At 32.8% G+C, this 21813-nt stretch overlaps 1 protein-coding gene across 2 annotated transcripts; it reads right to left on the bottom strand.

Annotated features, from left to right (window-relative positions):
• Positions 1 to 18084: 18084 nt before the first annotated feature.
• Positions 18085 to 19801, bottom strand: LOC107917150 (protein RADIALIS-like 5). Of its 2 annotated transcripts, none has more exons than XM_016846533.2 (2): positions 19288 to 19800; positions 18085 to 18321 (listed from the first exon to the last, which is right to left on the bottom strand). In XM_016846533.2, exon 1 carries the CDS (start codon positions 19566 to 19568, stop codon positions 19305 to 19307), a length of 264 nt encoding a protein of 87 aa, XP_016702022.1. In that variant the 5' UTR covers positions 19569 to 19800; the 3' UTR covers positions 18085 to 18321; positions 19288 to 19304. The 2 variants fall into 2 exon arrangements, with proteins under 2 accessions (XP_016702022.1, XP_040954999.1); XM_041099065.1 differs by lacking the exon at positions 18085 to 18321 and adding an exon at positions 18333 to 18628 and having other exon boundaries at positions 19288 to 19801.
• Positions 19802 to 21813: the final 2012 nt, after the last annotated feature.

Below are 21813 nucleotides of genomic sequence, written 5' to 3'. Positions count from 1 at the left end.
CTTTATGCATAAAATTTCTTCACGAAAGTTTCACACAATCATGCAATAATATCATAGACCTCAAAATAATCATAAAATAATTATTTCTATCTCAGATTTTGTGGTCACGAAACCACTATTCCGACTAGGCCCAAAATCAGGATATTACAACTCTCCCCCCTTTAGGGATTTTCGTCCCCGAAAATCTTACCAGAAAAGTGGTCTTCACTTTTAATCTCATATTCGGTGCTGAAGAACTTTCACTTAGGCTGTACCTCCAATACATCTATTTAATTTCTCATATGATCTAAAAGCTTACAGTCTCAACTCTCAACTGTTCTTAAATTTTCAACCCTTCTCAGTTTCCCATGATATCATGACATAAAACCCAGATCTCAACTTGATTTAATGGAGACCGGAATTCCAAGAAATCCAACAATCAAAGAGACCTGAAATTCCATGAATCTGATGAGTAGGAATTCATTCAATACATATATGATTTATAGATCTCGCCAAACATTTAACAATAGGATACATCACATTTTCCTCTTTCCGCCATGGAAATATTTCTGACATGGCCTCAAGAATAATCCTTCTCATTTCCATCCCAATATCAACACTGACAAGGATAATTTTGATAGATCCCAATGTTCGGCTTTAACCCCTTTAACAACTCCGATTTTATGTAACATCGAATGCTCTAAACTATCACATTACCTGACTGTCTTGAAACACATCACAATTCATACAACAGTACATTACTGAAAGTCAAGAAGTCTTTGCTCAATGTAGACTAGTCTAGTTCAGACGCTTCGGTTACCAATATTCTCATCTATCCGAACTCTGTCAACATGTAATAAACTTTTCAGCTTTCACAAGATGGAAACCTTATCATTCGTAGTGACTTAAACTAATATTCAACTCTTTCTAATAAATATACACTTCTCGTTCAAACTATTTACTCTTTTATCCGTACAAAATGAAATTCTATTATCAGACTTGGGAAAAATAATCCTGACATAATTGTCACATGAAATCTTTCAAATAGATAATTCACCATACCGACTGAAACTCGCGCTTTTATCACTTATGCCTTTACTGATGTCAAATCCTTACACAGAAATTAGAAAAAATCCCAATACTAAAATCACCACATTACCAAGATCAAATTAGAAGTATAGTCATATTTGACATGATTATCACGAGCTGAAGAACGTACTTCGAACATGAGTCATAATTGACAAATTATGGAACAAAGATAACAAGAAAACCGAATAAAGAAATCCAATATAGAGAAACCCAGAATAAAGAAATCCAGAATAAAGAGATCCAGGATAAAGAAACCCAAGATACAATACTATGCCGGAAAATCGAAAACCAAATTCATAGAGAAAATACGGAATACCCCGATAATTCTTCAAAGAAAGAAAGTCCAGAAGAAAACATCATTTAATCCCACTGAAATCAAATATAACAAGATCAATATATCTTCCCATACATATATATCAGATGAAGCATCAAGTAGAAGAAACAGAATCATAATATCATATGTATTCTCTCATCAATTCTTATCAGACGAAATGGAATAGAATACCCTATGAAATAGAGCAATACAAATTATAAACCAGTCAGACTACCAATGCTTTCATCCAACACCAGAATTAGAAGACATTCCCATATAACAAGAATTTCTTCAGAAGATCAATAGCCATAGAAATATTTCTGAGAATGGGTAAACACATAGAACATCTCAAAAGAGACTGCTAAACCTGTCCAGTCATAACTATCACACTCAGATAGTTCACATTTCATATATCATTTCCCCAATTAGTTCTGCTGTCACAAATTTCATATTAAACCATTCACTAAAGAAGGCCAGTTCTGAATAAATTTCGATTTACACTTTTCTCGACCTTGCACCTGAGTAATTCGGTTTACCAAGGAGAATTCCTTTTCTAACTGGGACAGTGCATAACTCCAATAATATTTACGTCAATCCGATACTTTATTGGCTCTGACTTTACTTATCAGCACATTTTCAATCTCTGATCATACTTATAATTATTCTATCACTGAACTCTTTGGGTTCTCAACCGGAAACTTATTCAATACAAATCTCATGAAATTCCATTATAAGTACCACTTCGGTAAGGGGGAGGGGTTGTAGGACCTCTGACTCGACTTTCTTATACATACACATATGACACAACTTCCATCATCATAGTAACATCATCAAAATCATGTCATTCATTCAGGTTGGCTTACACCAATTTTCCTATTGTCCCATTTAGACAATATACTTATGCATACATTCTATGTTTTCTAGACAGCTTTACTTATCCATTCATTTAATTAAATTAATTCATGCTCATGACATTATATAAGGCCAAACAAACATAGATATTTGCATCATAATCACAACTTTCATTTCGTGCATCATCATGTACATATCATTACAATCATATAATTCAGTCCAACAATTTAACATAGATAAGTTCATTTCATTATAATCCTTTATCTCATAAAAATTATATATCATTAACATTTATCAACATTCGACGTCCAAATCAAGACAAGGACATTTTCACTCGTATCATAATATTATGACCTTTATTCATACCTCTACTACTTTCTATTTATTCCGTTCATCTTATCAAGTAAGCCACATACACTACATCATATGAGCATTAAGCAAATATGAATATTTATCACATATGTATCATAAACCTTTATTCATACTTTTCTGAACCGACACTTATCATAATCATAATTTTACTAAAATACCTTCACATAACATTGAACATGGTCAGTGCAGCTCGGTTGGAGAGTATCCTGTCTAAATAAGACGGTACTCATACGCGTCAGAAGACATCACACTATCACAGATCAGTGGCATGTATAGCTAAACTTTTACACACGCTAGGTTAGTCCGAGAACCGACTAAACCTGCTCTGATACTACCAAATGTAACGCCCCGTACCCGATACCGTTTCCGGAGTCGAACACGAGGTGTTAACGGACTTAATTCATTAATTAAACAGCTCATACAATTCATTTTAAAATTTCCAGACAAGCTGGCTAACTGCATCACAGTCGCTTTAAAAATCATATCTCGAGTTACGAAACTCGAAATCCAATTCTGTAAATTTTTCCTGAAACTAGACTCATATATCTATCTAATAATTTTTTCTAGAATTTTTGGTTAGGCAAATTAGTACAGTTTATTAGTTAAAGTCTCCCCTATTTCAGGGTTCAACTACTCTGACATATATGTATTATGAATCAGATATCTCCCTGTACAGAGCTTCAATGACTATAACGTTTGTCTCTAATAAAACTAGACTCAATAAGGAATCTGTACATATAAAGAATGACTTCTAATTATCTTTGAACAATTTATGGTGAATTTCCAAAGTCAGAAAAGGGGATCCAGAAATCACTCTGGCCCTGTTTCACAAAAATTTAAACATCTCATAAAATATAACTTATATACCTTTTTTGTTCCATCCATATGAAAATAGACTCATAATTCTTCAATTCCATATATTATTCATCATCTAATTGTATCTATACTATTTTTAGTGATTTTTCAAACTCACGTCACTGCTACTGTCTGAATCTATTTTATGATAAAATTTACCTATTTCATGGTTTCCATGGATTAGCTAGCAATTTAGCATACATAACACCAAATATGATCATGATTAGCCATTCCAATGGCTAATCATTACCAAGCATTTCCATACCACTCAATAACCATATCATAAGACCATATACACAAAATGATTATAATGCTATACATGCCATACTCAAAATATACAAGCCATTATACCAAGATGGTATACGGATAGTGTGAGCGTGCCTTCGACCGTTTCCGATTTCCGAGCTAGCTTGTCAACACTACAAGGAATGAAAAGGAGGGAGTAAGCATAAATGCTTAATAAGTTCACATGCAAATAGCAAGTAACATAACTATATAAGCAAACATAAACCATCATTTGCATAATCATCACCGAGACATTCATATCACATTTTCATTTATCATCTTACCATATTGTTGTTATATCGAGTTTTCAACCCGAGGGTTAAGTACATACCTGTTCAAAGTACCCATTTCACAACACTTACCAATACGTCCCTTTCATCTTGAGTATTCCTCCATTTGAGTGGAACTTTACCCGTTGAACACATCGGAATATAATTCGGATACATGGAAAGTTTGCACATAAGTGCCACATATGTAGCCAAGCTACCATGTAACCCGCCCATAAGTGAACTCGGACTCAACTCAACGAGCTCGGGTGTTCGCATCCATAGGTGAACTCGGACTCAACTCAACGAGTTCGGATGCCTAGTTACATTTCACGAACTCAGACTCAACTCAACGAGTTCGGACATTCGCATCCATAAGTGAACTTGGACTCAACTCAACGAGCTCGGATGCTCAACCATCCTAGTGACATGTCACTTGTATCCTAATCTATTCCTAAGGTTCAAACGGGCTTTTTTTCCTCGATCTCACATTGCCGTCTTCCATGGAATATCGGAACCGATATTTAGTAGCAATTCATATTTATCAAGTAGTAAACATAATTTGCATATTACTCAACATTAACCACAAAGCATAATATTTCACCATTAAAAATCAGCATATCATATAATTAACATTAATAACTTAAAAATAACATTTATGCTACATTATTTACACATGAACTTACCTCGTATGCGAAAATGGCTACTTTTACCATTTCGTCCACAACTTGGTATTTTCCCCATTTTAGCCCGAATTTCAGTTTTCCTTGCTCTATCATTTAAAATATAGTCTAATTAGGACTCAAATTATTCAAATTGACCCAAAATCATATTTTGGAAAAATTACAATTTTGCCCCTAAACTTTTGCATATTTACACTTTTGCCCCAAAGCTCGTAAATTAAACTTCAGCCTATTTTCTTATGTTTTATGACATGCGGATCATTTTTCCCTTCTATGGCAACATCAAATTCTCACTCTAACATGTACTTATGACTATTAGGTATTTTTACCGATTAAGCCCTTTTTCTCGTTTTCACTTAAAACCGAGTAGCACAAGTTGTCTAACATAATTTAAAACCTCATATTCTATCATAAAACACCAAAATACACAATTTTAACCTATGGGTATTTTTCCAAATATAAACCCTAGGTTAAATTATTGCTAGCATAAGCTAAATCGAGCTACCTAGACTCTAAAAACGTAAAAATCATTAAAAACGAGGCTAGAACGGACTTACAATCGAGCTTGGAAGCTTGAAAAACCCTAGCCATGGTTTCTCCTTACTATATTCGGCCATGGGGATGAAGATGAGCAAAATTGGCTTTTAATTTTGTATTTTAATTCATTTTACCCCTAAATGACCAAAATGCCCTTACTACTAAACTTTCCAAAAATTCCATCCATGTCCAATTTTTGTCCATAGACTTAGAAATTAGTAAAATTTCTATTTAAGACCTCCTGATTAATATTTCAAAACAATTTCATACTAGAAACTTCTAGAATGCAAGTTTTACAAATTATTCGATTTAGTCCCTAATTTCAATTTAAGCACTTTATGCATAAAATTTCTTCACGAAAGTTTCACACAATCATGCAATAATATCATAGACCTCAAAATAATCATAAAATAATTATTTCTATCTCGAATTTTGTGGTCACGAAACTACTATTCCGACTAGGCCCAAAATCAGGATATTACAAATAATGTTTGATTTTAGTACTTAATATTTTTAAAGGTATTTGTATAAAAAAACAAGATTCAAAGTATATAGGCTGGAAACCTAACTGGTTGCCTTATATCTCACTGTAAGATATAACGGATCCTCTCCAGGTGTAACAATGCCACGTATGATGAATCTTAAAAAAGCCGCTAAAAGAGTTGAAAAATGTTCTATCGAGCTCGTTGACTATTGAATATTTATATAACCTTAATTTGTATTAAAAAAAGATTTAAATTACTATTGTTTTATATTAATAATTTTTTATTTTAATATTTAATAAATTTAAATGTCTTTAAAAGTTATAACTAATTTTTATCAAAATAGTATTAATATTGATCATTACTTAAATAAGTTACATAACTCACGTAACTTACATAATTTACATAACAACCTACATAACTTACATTACATAATTTATATAACTCACATAACGTATATAACAACTTACATAACTCACATAACTTACATAACTTAACTAATACATGTAGTTTAATCTAATAATTTCTTTAAAAGCATATAGTTTAAAGTTCAAATTTCATAACTTACATAATTTACGTAACTTAAATAAAACATCAACAACTTACCCGTGTAACTTATTGCCAACTTTAGACATCAACAACTACGAAATGGATAGGACTTGGATGAATTTATCAAGGGGAAGCAACGAGTATCGAAATGGAGTGCAAACTTTTTTAGATATTGCATTTCACAATTCAAGCCAAGAGAATATGATTCTTTGCCCGTGTAAGAAGTGTGGCAATATCTATTGGCATTATCGTGAAGTTGTCTACGAACATCTAATTGTTGATGGCTTCATTCGGGGGTATAAAAAATGGATTTTCCATGGTGAGTGTACACCTAGTGGAGCCTCTTCGACGATTAATTCAGGTTATCCTTATAGTGGTTACCGTCAATATGTTAGAGAAGATGACATGGAAGGTATGCTGCGGGATGCATTTAATATGCGGAGCGAAAGTTTTCAATCATGTCCACCAAACTATGTTGCATCCGATGATTATATATCGGTGGAAATACTTTCACGAAAACGGGAAGAAGTGTGCCGGATGAACAGCCGAATGAAGAAGCGGCAAAGTTCTACACGTTACTTGGTGAAATGAATGAAGAACTTTATGAAGGATCAAAATTTTCGACAATGTCATTCTGTGTTCGCCTTTTTCACTTAAAATGTTTAGGAGGGTGGAGCGGAAACTCTTTGACAATGCTGTTAGAGCTTTTGAAAGAAATGTTCCCATTTGCAAAAATCCCTCAATCATGCAAAGACATGAAGAAAGTGATAAAAGATTTGGGCCTTGGTTACAACAAAATTCATAGTTGCCTAAATGACTGCATGTTGTATTGGGGTGATCGGAGAAATCAACAGTCTTGTCATGTTTGCGGTAAATCTCGTTGGATGAATGCAGATGCAGAAGATGTTAATGAGGATGAATATGAGCCATAATCAAGAAGGAAGCCGAGCAAGATTTTGCGATATTTTTCGCTAATTCTAAGGCTTCAAAAGCTATTCATGTCGTCAAAGACAGCCGAGTTTATGACGTGGCATCATGATCAACGAACGGATGATGGATTACTAAGGCATCCTGCAGATTCTTTAGCATGGAAATCATTTAACAATAAGTTTCCAAGCTTTGCAAGTGATCCTTGGAGTGTGAGGCTCGGCCTAGCATCGGACGGATTTAATCCTTTTAAGATCATGAGCACCTCATACAGTACTTGGCCTGTGGTGCTTGTTCCTTATAATTTGCCTCCATGGCTCTGCATGAAACAATCTTCTTTGATTTTATCTATGATTATCCCCGGAGAGAAAGGTCCCGGAAATGATATTGACATATATTTGCAGCCACTTATTGATGAGTTAAAACAATTATGGGCGGGCGTTGAGACGTATGATGTTGTTAGAAAGGAGAACTTTTACTTACGTGCTGCTTTAATGTGGACAATTAATGATTTTCCCGCATATGCGAATTTATCTGGTTGGAGTACCAGAGGACGTTATGCTTGTCCTTGTTGTGCTGCACAAACGTGTTCACAGTGGTTGTATAATGGGAAGAAGTTCTACTATATGGGGCATCGACGGTGGTTAGATGCAGATCATAGATTTAGATTTCAGAGGGCTTTATTTGACGGTACTGAAGAGTTCAGAAAAGCTCCTGAGCAGACCGTTGGATCTGAAATATTGTTCATGTTAAAAGATATTGATTTCAGTTATGGAAAGCTCAATCAACCATCTAACAGGCAAACAAATAGACGACCGAGGGATGAATCTGATGATGAATCTGTTTTGAAGGATGACCCTAATGAGGCGGACTTGTGGAAGAAAAGAAGTATTTTTTTTGAGTTGCCTTATTGGGAGCATCACATATTACGTCATAATCTTGATGTGATGCAATTGAGAAGAATGTCTGCGAGAACATCATCACGACAATTTTGAACGTCGATGGTAAATCCAAAGATAATCTTCAGAGTCGACTTGATTTAGTTGACATGGGAATTCGACGTGATCTTCATCCCCAAGTACTTCCGAATGGAAGATATCGGTTGCCTGCTCCAATTTTTTCAATGTCGAAGGAAGAGAAAGAAATGTTCTGCACAGTGTTGAAGGATATAAAGGTCCCAGATGCATATGCATCAAATATATCTCGATGTGTAAGTCTTAAAGATCGAAGATTGTATTCATTAAAATCACATGACTATCACATCTTGATGCAAGATCTACTTCCAGTTGCTTTACGGTGTTGTATGTTAAAGAAGGTAACGTCCTGTATAATTGAACTGTCGAATATAATGAAAGCAATTTGTGGCAAAGTTCTGAACGTTGAAGAACTTGAAAAAATACAAAATCGAGCTGCTTTGACATTATGCAATTTGGAGAAGATCTTTCCACCTTCCTTCTTCACTATTATGGTGCACCTGGTAATTCATCTCCCTCGTGAAGCAATAATTGGTGGACCGGTGTTCTATCGTTGGATGTATCCCATAGAAAGGTGCTAATTTATTTCAAGCTCTTTCATTCATTCAACTCTATACATATAGTTACAACCTTTGATAATGTAGTATATCGTGTTTAGGTTCCTGAGCAAATTGAAGTCTTATTGCCGTAATAAGCGTTATCCGGAAGGATCAATTGCTGAAGGCTACTTGGCAGAGGAATGTATGACATTCTGTTCTAGATATTTAGAAGATGTTGAAACAAGATTGAATAGACCAAGTAGAAATGCTGGGCTCAATAATCCTAACTTGGCCGAAACTTATTTATTTCAAAGTTATGGAGAACCAATCGGCAAAGTTGAAGTTGCGGAATTAGATGACCGATCTTGGATACAAGCACATAGATATGTTCTTTTCCACCACGATGCAATTCAACCATTATGCAAGTAAGTTCTAGAATATGATACATATGATAAATATTCATCTTCTTGATTTATTTATTTTCTAACCAACTAAACCTGTTTTCAACATAGTGAGTACAAACAAATATTGAGATCTCGTTCACGCTCACGAAGATTACCACATCGAGAGATTAATAAGTTATTCACTGAATCTTTTCATGAATGGTTAAGCCAAACGGTATGCAACGTGTTCTTTTATTATTACTCAAATCATATTCCGATTCAAATCATAAAGTTTTCTCGTAACATTTATAATTATTAATCAAATCATATTTTGATTCAATAGGTTTGGAGTGGGAAGGTCGTTAGTGACGAAGTTAAATGGCTTTCCCAGGGTCCGAATCGATTAGTGAAAAGATACAGTGGCTTCATCATCAATGGATTCAGATTTCATACCAAATATCGGGAGAGATTGAGGCGAACCCAAAATTGCAGACTAGTTGTTAATTCTTCTATTACGAGTTATGCTAGTGCTAGGGACAGTGTTCCTGTCGAGGGAAATATGGATTTTTACGGACTTCTTACGAACATTATTGAATTGGATTACTATGGAAAATGGAAAGTTGTCTTATTTCGAGGTGATTGGGCTGATGTGAATACTGCTCGTGGTATTAAAAATGATCAATTCGGGTTTACAATGGTGAATTTCTCTCGATTGATTCACACCGGAGAACAATTAATAGACGAGCCGTACGTATTTTCTTCTCAAGTGAAACAAGTTTTTTAATCGAAAGATCCAATTGATGAGGGTTGGTACGTTGTACTCCGAAATAGCCCTAGAGACTTGTTTGACATGGGAAATGAAAGTAGAGATGATATCATTGAAAGATCAGAAACTTTGCCTTTTCCACAACAAAACTTAAATGAAAATATCCCTAGTACTAGTACGCATTTTCAATGGGTTCGTCGGGATGTGGATGAAGATATTTACGAATTATAATGTAGTAAGAATTTACAATTTTTTTACTTATATGTAATGTTATTATTTTAATCTTGCTCATGTTATATAATTTAACTATTTTATGTGTACTGTTGTTGTTCTAATTTGTTATTAAAATTTACACCGTTTTATGTTTATTGCAGGAAAAATGCGTACAAGAAAGTTACGACATTTAAATATTGTTCAGAATAATCCAAATTCAGAAGAAGGCAATAGTGAACAACAAACAGTTGTTGGATCTTCAAGTGTGCCGGAGACAATTCACGATACTGCAGAAGTTCAGGGTAATGTTTAGTTTGTTTTACATGCGTTTTCACTTTTATTATTAATTTATTTTTTATTTTTAATATAATAATATGTCATTTTTTAGTTGAGAGTGCCGGGACGCGCAGAGGTCGAGGTCGTACGCTACTTACAGATTTGTACGACTTAGCTCCTACCGAGCGTGTCAAAGTTCGTAGAAATAATCATAGTCAGCCTGTCAGAACTGAAGCTCAACTTTTAGCTGGCTATTTGGGCATTCTTGCACGAAATTCAAATATGTTGCCCATCAACTACGAATCATGGCATCACATGCCTGACAGCAACAAAAATCAAGCTCTCGACAATATTAAGGTAAGAAAACGTGAAATTAATCTATAATGCTTTGGTTTAAGTTTAATTTTTATTTACTTTTTAACCTTGTGTTTTTTTAGGAGAGATTTATTTTAGAGGTCTCTGATGACTATATCAAGAAGACCTTGGGCAAAAAATGGAGAGATAATAAAAGTACTTTAAAAAAACAATATTTTAAGAAAGACATAAGTCTCGAGGAAAAATTGTGCAATGTCCCGCCGGGAATGCTGAGGTACCAGTGGGAAGTACAGTTAGATTTTGGAATTCAAAAAAAGGAGAGGTATTACGTACTTTCAAACTCTTCTAAATTGTTTGGTTTCTAGTATTTACTATATACATAATAATAATTACTCAATGTAGGACCGTGAGCGTGTTGGAACAAGTAGTAGACAGAAACAAAAATTCACACACACGGCAGGGACGAGAAGTTTTGCTCGCGTAGCTGAGGCCGAGGTATTATAAATTTATTAATTTTATCAATTTACGATGAGTCTCTACTACTAAATAATATTTTTATTACTATATTGTAGGAAGTCTCGTCTGGTCAAAAAGTTGGACGCCTTCTGGACGCCTTCAGCTTTTTGACATTACGCATAGGAAGAAAGATGGATCCCCAATGACATCCGAAGCCGGAGAAATTATGGTATATTAACTTAATAAAATTTGATTTGTTCTAAATTATGTTGCATTCTTTTTTAAATAATGTTATGTTATTTTCTATTTTTTTTCATTATATATTTCATTTCTAACTCTTTCATTTATTTTTTAGGAGAGACTAAAGGAAAAGAAGGCGGAGTACGAAGCGACTGTTTCGACTGATAGTTCTGTTAATCATGAGGACATTGATAACAGAATTATTAATGAAGTTTTGGGTCCTGAGAGGTATGGTCGGGTTCGATTTCAAGGATCTGGTGTTACCCCGACCCAATATTTTGGATCCAGCTCCCAGCAATACATGCCTCCCGGAAGTCAAGCTCAAGCTGAAGTTCAGAGGTTAAGAGATCAGCTAGCTCAGATGCAAGCGAGCACAGTTGAGCAAATTGCAGAGGTTCAAAGAAAATATGAAGAACTCCAGCAACAACTTCTAGCCGATGCAGCAGAGAGGGAGGCAGCGGCAGCGAGAGAGGCGAAGCAGAGCAGAAAGTATGATGAGCTGCAGCTACTGCTTCAACAAATGATGAAGATGTTTCAGCAATCGCAGCAGCCGCCTTCTTAGATATTTATTTGATTGTTCTGACGATATTTTTAACATTTTTACATTGAATATTATTGTAACAATATACTTAGTTATACTTTATTTATTAATGTAAATCATATATCTTTCATTGAATTTAAAGTATTATTTAGGTTTAATGTTATTGGTTGGATTTGTATGTCATATTTGCTGTTATTGGTTGAATTTCTAATGCAGGAGGGCTCGATATTGGTTAAAACGCAACGATTTCAATCTGTAAATTTAGTGGCGTTTGTAGGGAAAGCGCCGCTAAAGGACTCTACTTTTGGCGGCATTTGTGGAGAAAGCGTCGCTAAAAGGTCTGTACTTTTGGCGGCGTTTTTGGTGTAAGCGCCGCTATAGGTCTGTAAATTTAGCGGCCTTTTCGGGCAAAAGCTCCGCTAAAGGTCTGTACTTTTAGCGGCGCTTTGCAAACAAACGTCGCTAAAGGTCTGCACTTTTAGCGGCGCTTTCCCCGGAAACGCTGCTAAAGGTCTATACCTTTAGTGGCGTTTGTGGGTAAAACGCCGCTAAAGGTCTACAGCTTTAACGACGTTTGTTTGCAAAGCGCCGCTAAAGGTATGTGCTTTTAGTGGCGTTTGTTTGCTAAGCGCCGCTAAAGGTCTATACTCTTAGCGGCGTTTATGGTAAAGCGTCGCTAAAGGTATCTACTTTTAGCGGCGTTTTCCGTTCAAACGCCGCTAAAAGTGATGACTTTTAGTGGCATTTTTTTCACATAAACGCCACAAAAATTTGCGGTGCCGCTTACAGCGGTGTTTTTTGCGGCGCTTCTAAAAGCGCCGCTAAATGTATTAGCGGTGCTTATAAGCGCTGCTAAAAGCAAAAAAAAACGCCGCTAAAAATCTATTTTGCTATATTAACATAACCGAATGACATAGATGAAGTATGGATATGTAGCATGAAAATTACATACAATGTGATCTAAACATGTCTATTTCCAACTAGTCCTCCTTAAACCTTAGTAAGATTAAGCTTTACCAAAATCAAATTGTGAATAAACCAATTAAACCTTATTTTTACAGAAAATAACCTTAAAATACATATAAATTGAAATAAATGAAAATGTGCCTATAACATAAAAACATTTAAAATTACAAACTTCCAACTAAAATTGAATATACTAAAATGATGTTACATCCATATGAGCAATGTGCCCATAAAAACCTTGGTTGGTAGTCTCTTAGTAAATGAATCCACAATTATTAAGTTTGTCTCAATATTCTTTATAAGCAGTTGACCACTTTGGACGCTTACTTTAATAACTAGGAATTTAAAGTCTATGTGCATTGGCTTTGATGTCCTCTTATTGTAATTGGAATAAAGAATTGTCATTTATTGTCACAATTTGCAGCTTAATGATAAAATTTTGCATCCATGTCCATCCAAGTCGAAGTTTGATACATGAGCATGTAATATTTTGTTTTCTAAATATAATATATGAATCGTTTCACTACTTTCCAATGATCCATACACCAATGATCCATACCTGAATTGCTCAAATATTTGCACAATATCCCAACAATGTATGCAATAAATGAATGCATACAAACCTAAACATACATTAGACTCCCCCCAATACTACAATGTAGGGATTTTGTTTGCATTTTTGTAAACTTAAAATCATTCTTGGGGCATTGATTAAGACTACGCTTACTCCTATTGAACTTGTGATATATACAATCATTAACCAAAGTCATTTTGAAATCAAACGTGATAATCACTTTGTGAATGTTGTAATACCACAAACAAAAATCATGCTTAAGCCCATAAATGAACTTCTTAATTTTCAAACCATCAACTTTGCATCACCAGATGCAAAAGCTTTTTTGTTATTGTACCAAATAAATCATCTCAACAATGTTACCATTGAGAACCCATTGACTTAACATCCATCTGATGCAACTCAAGGTCAAAATATTCCGCTAAAGCCGTTATAATCCTTTCTCTACTGAACCTTCTTAATGACATTAGTTCTTGAGGTCATAGAGTTTGTTACTTAACTAGTAGGTTCAACGACATTGTCTTGATCCAGAGTTGCTACTTAAACAATATAATGCATAATGGTTTGTTCCTGATCATTTTCAATAGCAACTAAATGAATGTATTGAAGAATATCAACATATTCTTTTTCAAAAAAAATGTCTTTAATTCTCTCTCACCTCGCAAACTAAACATCCTCAATGAACCATCTTAAAAGTAACCTTAGTAATGAGATCACAAAATTTGTAACCCTTATATTTTTTAGAGTATCTGAAAAATCAAAAGGATCAAGAACATTGTTGGACACAAGTTCTCATTTCTCCTTTTAAAGACATAACCTAATCTCTTATACCACAATAAACCAAATTCTCAGTGGTTAATTTGCGTTTCTTGCCTACAAAAAAATGCAAAGATTCATCAAATAAAGTAATAATATCAATTAAATATAGTTTATCATAACATGACAAATAACTGGAACCGATCGATTTTGAATTAGGAAAAAGACTAAATTTTCCATTTCCAAAACAAGAAAAATCTAATTTTCCCAATGCTAAATGGAAATCAAATTCCACCTAAAATACGATAAAAAAAAGTCTCATTAAAATCCAAATAAAATCCAGTTCTTAATAATAATAAATGTAATGACCTGGTTTCCAGTGGTATCCGAAGTTGTGGTTTGGAATCTCGTTTCTATAAACTGAGTTTGTAGATATTAAGTAAAGATATTTACAGAGATAAATTATAAATAAATTAAAAATTGGATAGTCAATTTAGCCAAAATTGTGGTTAATTAAGGCTTAAGGACTAAATTGTAAAGTCCAATCGCTATAGATTTTTAATTAGAAAATGACTTTAGGACTTAAATTGCAATTAACCAAAGGTTCAAATTAGCAGTTAGACAATATTTAACTGAGACTTAGTGGACATTATGATTTTATAAAACTAAATAAGTGAAATTAAGATTAATTATAAGTAAAACATAATTAACTAAATTAATCAAACATTAAACCAAGTATAAAAGTGTAAATTCGGTGGAAAGAAAGAGAAAATCAATCACCTTTCTTCTTCCCCTAAACTAAACACCATTTTTGAACCAAAGGAACCTTTCAATTTTGAAGCATTCAACCATAAATTGGTAAGCTCATTTAGGTCCCTTTCTTGTAATATTTGTAGATTTGAGGTCATGGGCGCTATATTTAGCTGGCCCATGTACTAATTTGTAAATATGTTAAAGTTTTGAAAGATTCCATTGTTGATAATTGAATATTTACGTGTGGTGTTGATAGAAATTAAACTTAGATTAAGAAAATGATTAAATTGTAAAGCTTAATTATTAGTTTCGTACACTATAGACCAAATTGAATAAAATATAAAATAGAAATGAGATTTATGTAGGAATAAGAAATAGGAGGTCCCTAATGAGTAATTATGCAATTGGATTTCAATCCGAAGCTTTGGATTGAAAGTTATGTTTGTTTCAGGTTTAGGGTTTAAATTGAATACATTGTAAAGTATCCATGATTTTGTGACTGGTTTTGATTTGAATTGAATTTTAAAATATTATAAGTTTTATGATTTTGTTTACCTAACGTTGACACAAAACCATCGAGAGAGAAAGGAAAATCGAAAGTCGATGATGAATAGCTCAAAATTTTGATTTGCAGTTCTTTGATTCGGGAACCATTTATTTTCTGCATGTTCATGTCATTTTTCCTTATATGGATATTGAGATGAGTTATTGATGATTATTTGAGCTGAATTGATGTGATTAAGATTGATAATAGAGACAGTGACTAATTTGAATAGAATAAAAGTTTCACGATTTGATTGATAATTGAAAATTGGTATATGCCTATGAATATCCTTTGTGCATTTAGAGAGATTGAATGCTTATCTAACCACATCACATCAATAGACAAGAGGACATTCCCTATAAATATAATAAGGAACGATGAAGAATGGATCAATCTTTTTGCACCCTAAAGTTATTCTGAGCAACTTTCTTCTTGGTCACCTGTCCTCGTATCCTTATTTTGGCTCTCAACCTCTTTAAATGAACTAGCCTCCACTGCACCACCTTGGCCTCCTCTTTATCTTCCTTCATTGTTGTATGTTGTATCAATAAACTTTTATATAAAAGTTTAAGTTATTAAAATTATATTGGTAAATACATAAATTTTTAGCCAAATATCCAAAATGGATAATAACAAATAGGGCATGTTTGGATGGGAGATTTAAAAATTTGAATATAACACATTGACAATTTGGATATGACATGTTAAAAAAACATGCAATTTGGATACTAATAAATTTAGCTGTCAACATTTACATGTTTATTGAATTTGACCTTAGTTACAAATTTAAAAAATCAACTAAGCCCTCTTAAAATTTAAAAATTATTAAAAAAATCATAAAAAAACTATAATTTTTTTTAAAAAGAAGTTATAATTTTTTATTAGAAAAGAATAATTTCGATCCAATAAAAGAGTAGGGGTCAAATTTTTTAATAATCTTATAGCATTAGATTTTAATGGGTCGGTATAGTTAATTTTTTAATAAAAAATTTATATTTTTAAAAATTTTATAACTTTTTTTTATAACTTTTGTTTATGATTTTTAATATTTTTAAATTTTAAAAATGCTTAATTGAATTTTTTTTAAATTTATTACTAAGAGATTTTTGACTCTTTAGTCTTATTAGTTAAAATATTTCTAATTTACTTCCAATAAACGAGTAGGGGTCAAATTGAATAAATGTATAAATATTGATGACTAAATTTGTTATTATACCTTATATATGATACCAAATTTTAACAAAGTGTTGTTTTGCTCGCTCATCTAACATATAGAAACTAATTTGTCCTTTTTCAATAGAAAAACTAAAATACAATTCATAATATAATTCATAGTGTTCTGTGATAATTTTACGTTATATATATCCATTCAAATTCTAATATTACAAGAAATTTTCCATTCTAAACCAACACATCCAAAAATATAATAAAATCATGTTAGACATTTTAAATTTTAAATTTTAAAACATTTCAATTAAGTTCTTAAAGTATTAGTATCATATTAATTAGATCCTTTTGTCAAATTAGTTATTAGCTAGAGCTTTAAATGTTAACTTTATAAATTTTATAAATTTATACAATATATTTCAGTTTTTATAAATTTTATTACCTTTGTTTTTTTTAAACATGTTATCCCCAAATTGTCTATGTGTAAATATATACATATTTATAATTTGATTAATATGTTTTAAATATTTATAGACTAAATTTGATATGTCATTTTTAAGTCTAAATTGATGCTTAGACTAACTAAAAAATGCTTTAAAAACTCAATTAAAACATTTTAAAATTTAGAGGTGAATTTAGAATAAGGTTACAGAAATTTGATGCAATTACATGCATAATATTATATTTGATATGAAAAAGAATCCTAAGGTAAAGGGGACGTAGCTCAGATGGTAGAGCGCTGGCTTAGCATGCGAGAGGTACGGGGATCGATGCCCAGCATCTCCCATCTTTGTTCATCTGGAATGAAAACAAAAGTTTCTCTCGCCGTCCCGCGTTTCCCTTTCTCTTAAACGCCAATTAGCTTCCATATTTTTATTTTTGAAACAAAAGTCTCTCCGATTCCCTCGAAAAATTAGTACTCAGTATATATCATTCCTTTTACCTCTTGTAGTCAATTCCAAACCCGGATTTTCAATTAAATTGCTTCACTTGATTGTCTGCTGCTTTTCTACTACGATAAAAAAAATTGTGTTTTTATTCTTTAAATCTCGTGCAATCGCGATTAGGATATAAGAAACGAAATCAAATTTATAATTCAATCAACATTTTTTATTTTCTCTTAATGTTGAAAATGAAAATTAATATTGTTACGTTAATATATATATATTTTTTAATCGACATGATTTATTGTTGAAACAATGTTATCTAAATCAGTTACGTTTCAATTTTCTATCTTGATTATTACTTTTATTTTTGTAGGTAATCATTCTGATTTTTGTGCTCATCGTATTATTCTTAACTCCATAATCTTTAGCCAGTAATTTAAGTATTATTTCTAGTTTTTTTTAAAGAAAATTTCTCTTCATTAATTGTATTTCTATGGAAACAAACAAGGTAAATAGAATATTGATTCAATAGATAAAACACAATATTTAGTATCACACTAATTTTTATTTAAAATTGGAACTTACAAGTTTGATACACTTGTTTATTATTCAACTAAATGGAACATACACTCTTAAGAGACAGAGAGCCAACTTTTTTATGGAGAATCGAGATCTCGATTCTCCATTTCTTTACAATTTATGTTTCTTTTTAGTTTGTACAGGTTCTCTAAACAGTGTAGCTTAAACTTTTGTTTCATTGGAGCTTTATATTCTTCATAAATCTGTGGAGGATTTAAAATAAAAACACAAGAGTAATGTTAGAATAATTAAAATATTTAATTATTTTACATTTTAGAAGAGAAGCATAAGCAAATGGTTATCTATGTTAGTTTATCTGGAAAATTATTTATTTTTAAGACTAAGAGTAATTCTAGGGAATATTAATGAAGGGTTTCAGAGGAATATGAAAATTTTGGTTACAAACTGGCATAGGTGAGACATATGAAAAAGACAAGCACCGACAAACTTATTTATTTTATGATATTGGGTTCCAAGCTCTTTGAATTTCTAGGACCATCTGCATATGATCTAAAACAAAAGAGGATTAGATTTCATGTGGTCTTTCTATGGTATGTTGAAATATAGTATTATAGAAAACAACATCAACCAAAAAAAGAAAAAAATGTGGGGAGATGGGGATTCAGTGTTTGATGTGAGCTCGAGCTACCAGAGAAGGAAAGGTGGTGCGTCCATCATGCATGGCATGTTAGAGAAAACATGGATGATTACAACTGCTTTAAAAGAGTTTTTCTTTTTATATTATAATGTGATTTTTGAACATCAAACCATGAATCCTAGCTTGGGAAAGAACACCGGACAACATTCTTAAATGATTTCGGTTTAGCCGAAAGGGAAGAGAGAGTGGCATGCTAAGTTAGTTTCCTATCATATGCTGTGATTTGGAGCTTGAGGGCACGTCCATGTTTCATATGTTAGGGTTGGCCTCTAGAAACTATGGTTTTTTTCCTGCCCATAAATACAATATCCGTAATCTTAATTTCTTTAGTATTTGAATAAATGATCAGGTTTTTCAATTCTTGTTGGCATTATGAAGACATTGGTTTCATGCCTTTCCTCTGTCATAAGTTGACAGCATTTTACATTGCACAGGTCAAGTAGAAAAGACTCAAAGGAGGTAAGAATAAGTAATAAAAGTTTGGAAATGGGATATAATAGTAATCTCCTACCTTAGCTCACCAGCAATTCATCTTCTGTAACTCCCAGCAGTGCTTTTGTAATTGGGTATAGGTATTTTACCAGATTCAATATGCATGAGATCTTCCACTAGGACCTCATAGTGCTTTCTTACTTCCTCGGCCGATTTCTCGCCCACAGCAGCCGCCACTTTTTGCCACCGGTCAGGGGTGTCCTTGTCATATACTGCTAGTGCCTTCTCAAATAGCTTGTTTTGGTAAGGCGTCCAGTAGGTGTTGGAAGCACGTGAAGAAGTGAAAAAGTTCGATGCCATTAACTATATGACTTTGGGGATGAATGAAAATAAGGACGGATATGATAAAGGTATTGGATGAGTTGTTTTAGCCGAAACAAAAGTTTGGTGAAAGAGGATTGTATGTATTTTAGGATGAGACCTTGCAGGGAGAGTTAATTAACCAAAGGAAGGGAAAGAACAGATTGTGTTGGCTTAGTCGAGAGAGAAGAAGACTGAAGTCAAGGGAGGGTGTGGGTAAGAAATTGCAAGGCCAGCTACTTATAAAGAGCAAAGATGGTGTGGTTAGGAGTAATGGCAGCTCGGTGTTGTTTAAAAAATTGTCACTTGTTTTTGTTTTTTAAATATTTTATTATATTTTTATAGTACACTTGTGAAGTTTTTATTTTATTTATGAAATTTAAAAAATTTAAATATTTAGATTATAATAATGTCTGTAATTTAGAAAAAAAATCAGGTAATGATACAAGTAAAGCTATTAAAATCTAATTCAATAAATTCGGATTATCATTTGAATGAATTTTTAGTTTTGTTAATTAAGGTATAGGTGAAGTTTTGGTATTTGGCGAATATATATATTTATCCCTGGGGGCTACAACGGGATATGATTGGGTGGCTTAAGCAAGAGCTTTGATGTAAAAGAACTGACCCTATAATTTTCTTGTCTTTTATAATATCATCAACACCAAGTTGATTTTGCTTGAGAATTTCTCAGATGCTGGGGATTAGATCCTAAAACAGAGTCTTCCCATTAGCATTGATGCTCCAATAATTTGATCCTCGAAACCCCACCAAATATACAGTAAGATATTCCAATTATATATAAATAAATATATAAATAAAGAGAAGGGATTTACTTACCTCGGTGTTAACTAAGTGATTTTATATTTTTCTTAGATTTTTATATGTAGATCATGTATGTCAAGTTTAACATAAATTAAAATTTTTTAACTATTTATTTTATGTAAAAAAATATTTCAATTGTAAATATATAGACTATATTTTTTATCAATATGATATATATTAGATCAATTTAAAAATTTACATGCATAACAAGTGTAAATAGATTAATAAATTCAACGGTTAGATTATTAAAATATTAGTAGTATAAAAAATTACAAAATAATATAAAACCACTTAAATTTTAGACTATTGAACCAATAAATAAATATTTTATATAAGAAGTATATTTTTTAGGATTTGTTTTTGATAGATTAATCGCGTTTAAATTTATGCATAGTTAATAAATTTAATAATTATAGAGGGAGACGGTTTTTTCAGAAGAAGTCTTCAAAATATCGCTTGTTGGGAGTTACAAACTCCTCAACGTGTCGGTATTGTTTCCAGTGGGGGCTCTGTCTATCAACTTTGTGAAAGCTTGAGTGCTTGAAGAAGTGGTGGATTCAATAGAGTGGAAGCACCTATTTGAATGTCAGCGATGAAATACCATGTGTCTACGCATGGTTACCAATTAAGGAAATCTCAACATTTGCTTTTAGTGAGGTTGGAACCCATGTCTTATAGCATATAAGCTATGTAAGGCACATCAATAAATCATGCAGACGAGGAGCCTTGTGGAATGACAAGTGGCTCAGGAAAATTGACATAACTCATGAATCCTAACACACTTATAAGTAAACCCACCCACATGACTCGACTTTTAAGTGTTGGCAGAAGGGCACATGGCCAAGAATACACACGCACACACACACACGCACGCATGCACGCACGCACGCAAGCACGCACGCACGCACGCTTGCTCGCACGCATGCACACACGCACGCACGCACACACGCACGCACGCACACACACACTATATTTAAATGTTTGGCTGAGTAAGTGTTTGTTAGGAAATGTGCTCATATTGTAGTAAACATGTAACTGTTTTCTATGTATTTGAATGATAGATAAATAAATAAAGTTATTTCACATTTCACTATTATATCTTTTATGTTTTGTATACATAGTGAAATTGTGACAAGCAAATATTAGCTCATGGATTGTCTAAACTCAAACTGATGATAAGTGCACTGTAAGAACGTTTACATTGTGAGAAAGATAACTTACTTTAGTAGATAATCTAAACGAGTCTGTAATCCTATAAAAGAATTAGGGTGAGCATTTGATTCAAATGCATAGAGGGATTATTTTGTTGCCTACAATTCCAATTAGGGAGATGACTAGTCTTAGCTATCAGAGCAGTTGACTCCATGGGTAGAAACATAAATGTACTCATTGAAAGAATGATGCATTGGACTGGACCCAA

Source organism: Gossypium hirsutum, chromosome A01, assembly GCF_007990345.1.
Source record: "Gossypium hirsutum isolate 1008001.06 chromosome A01, Gossypium_hirsutum_v2.1, whole genome shotgun sequence".
NCBI classification, from domain to species: Eukaryota; Viridiplantae; Streptophyta; class Magnoliopsida; order Malvales; family Malvaceae; genus Gossypium; species Gossypium hirsutum.
The sequence above is the reverse complement of the archived record's forward strand: the minus strand, read 5'-3'. Positions and strand labels throughout refer to the sequence as shown.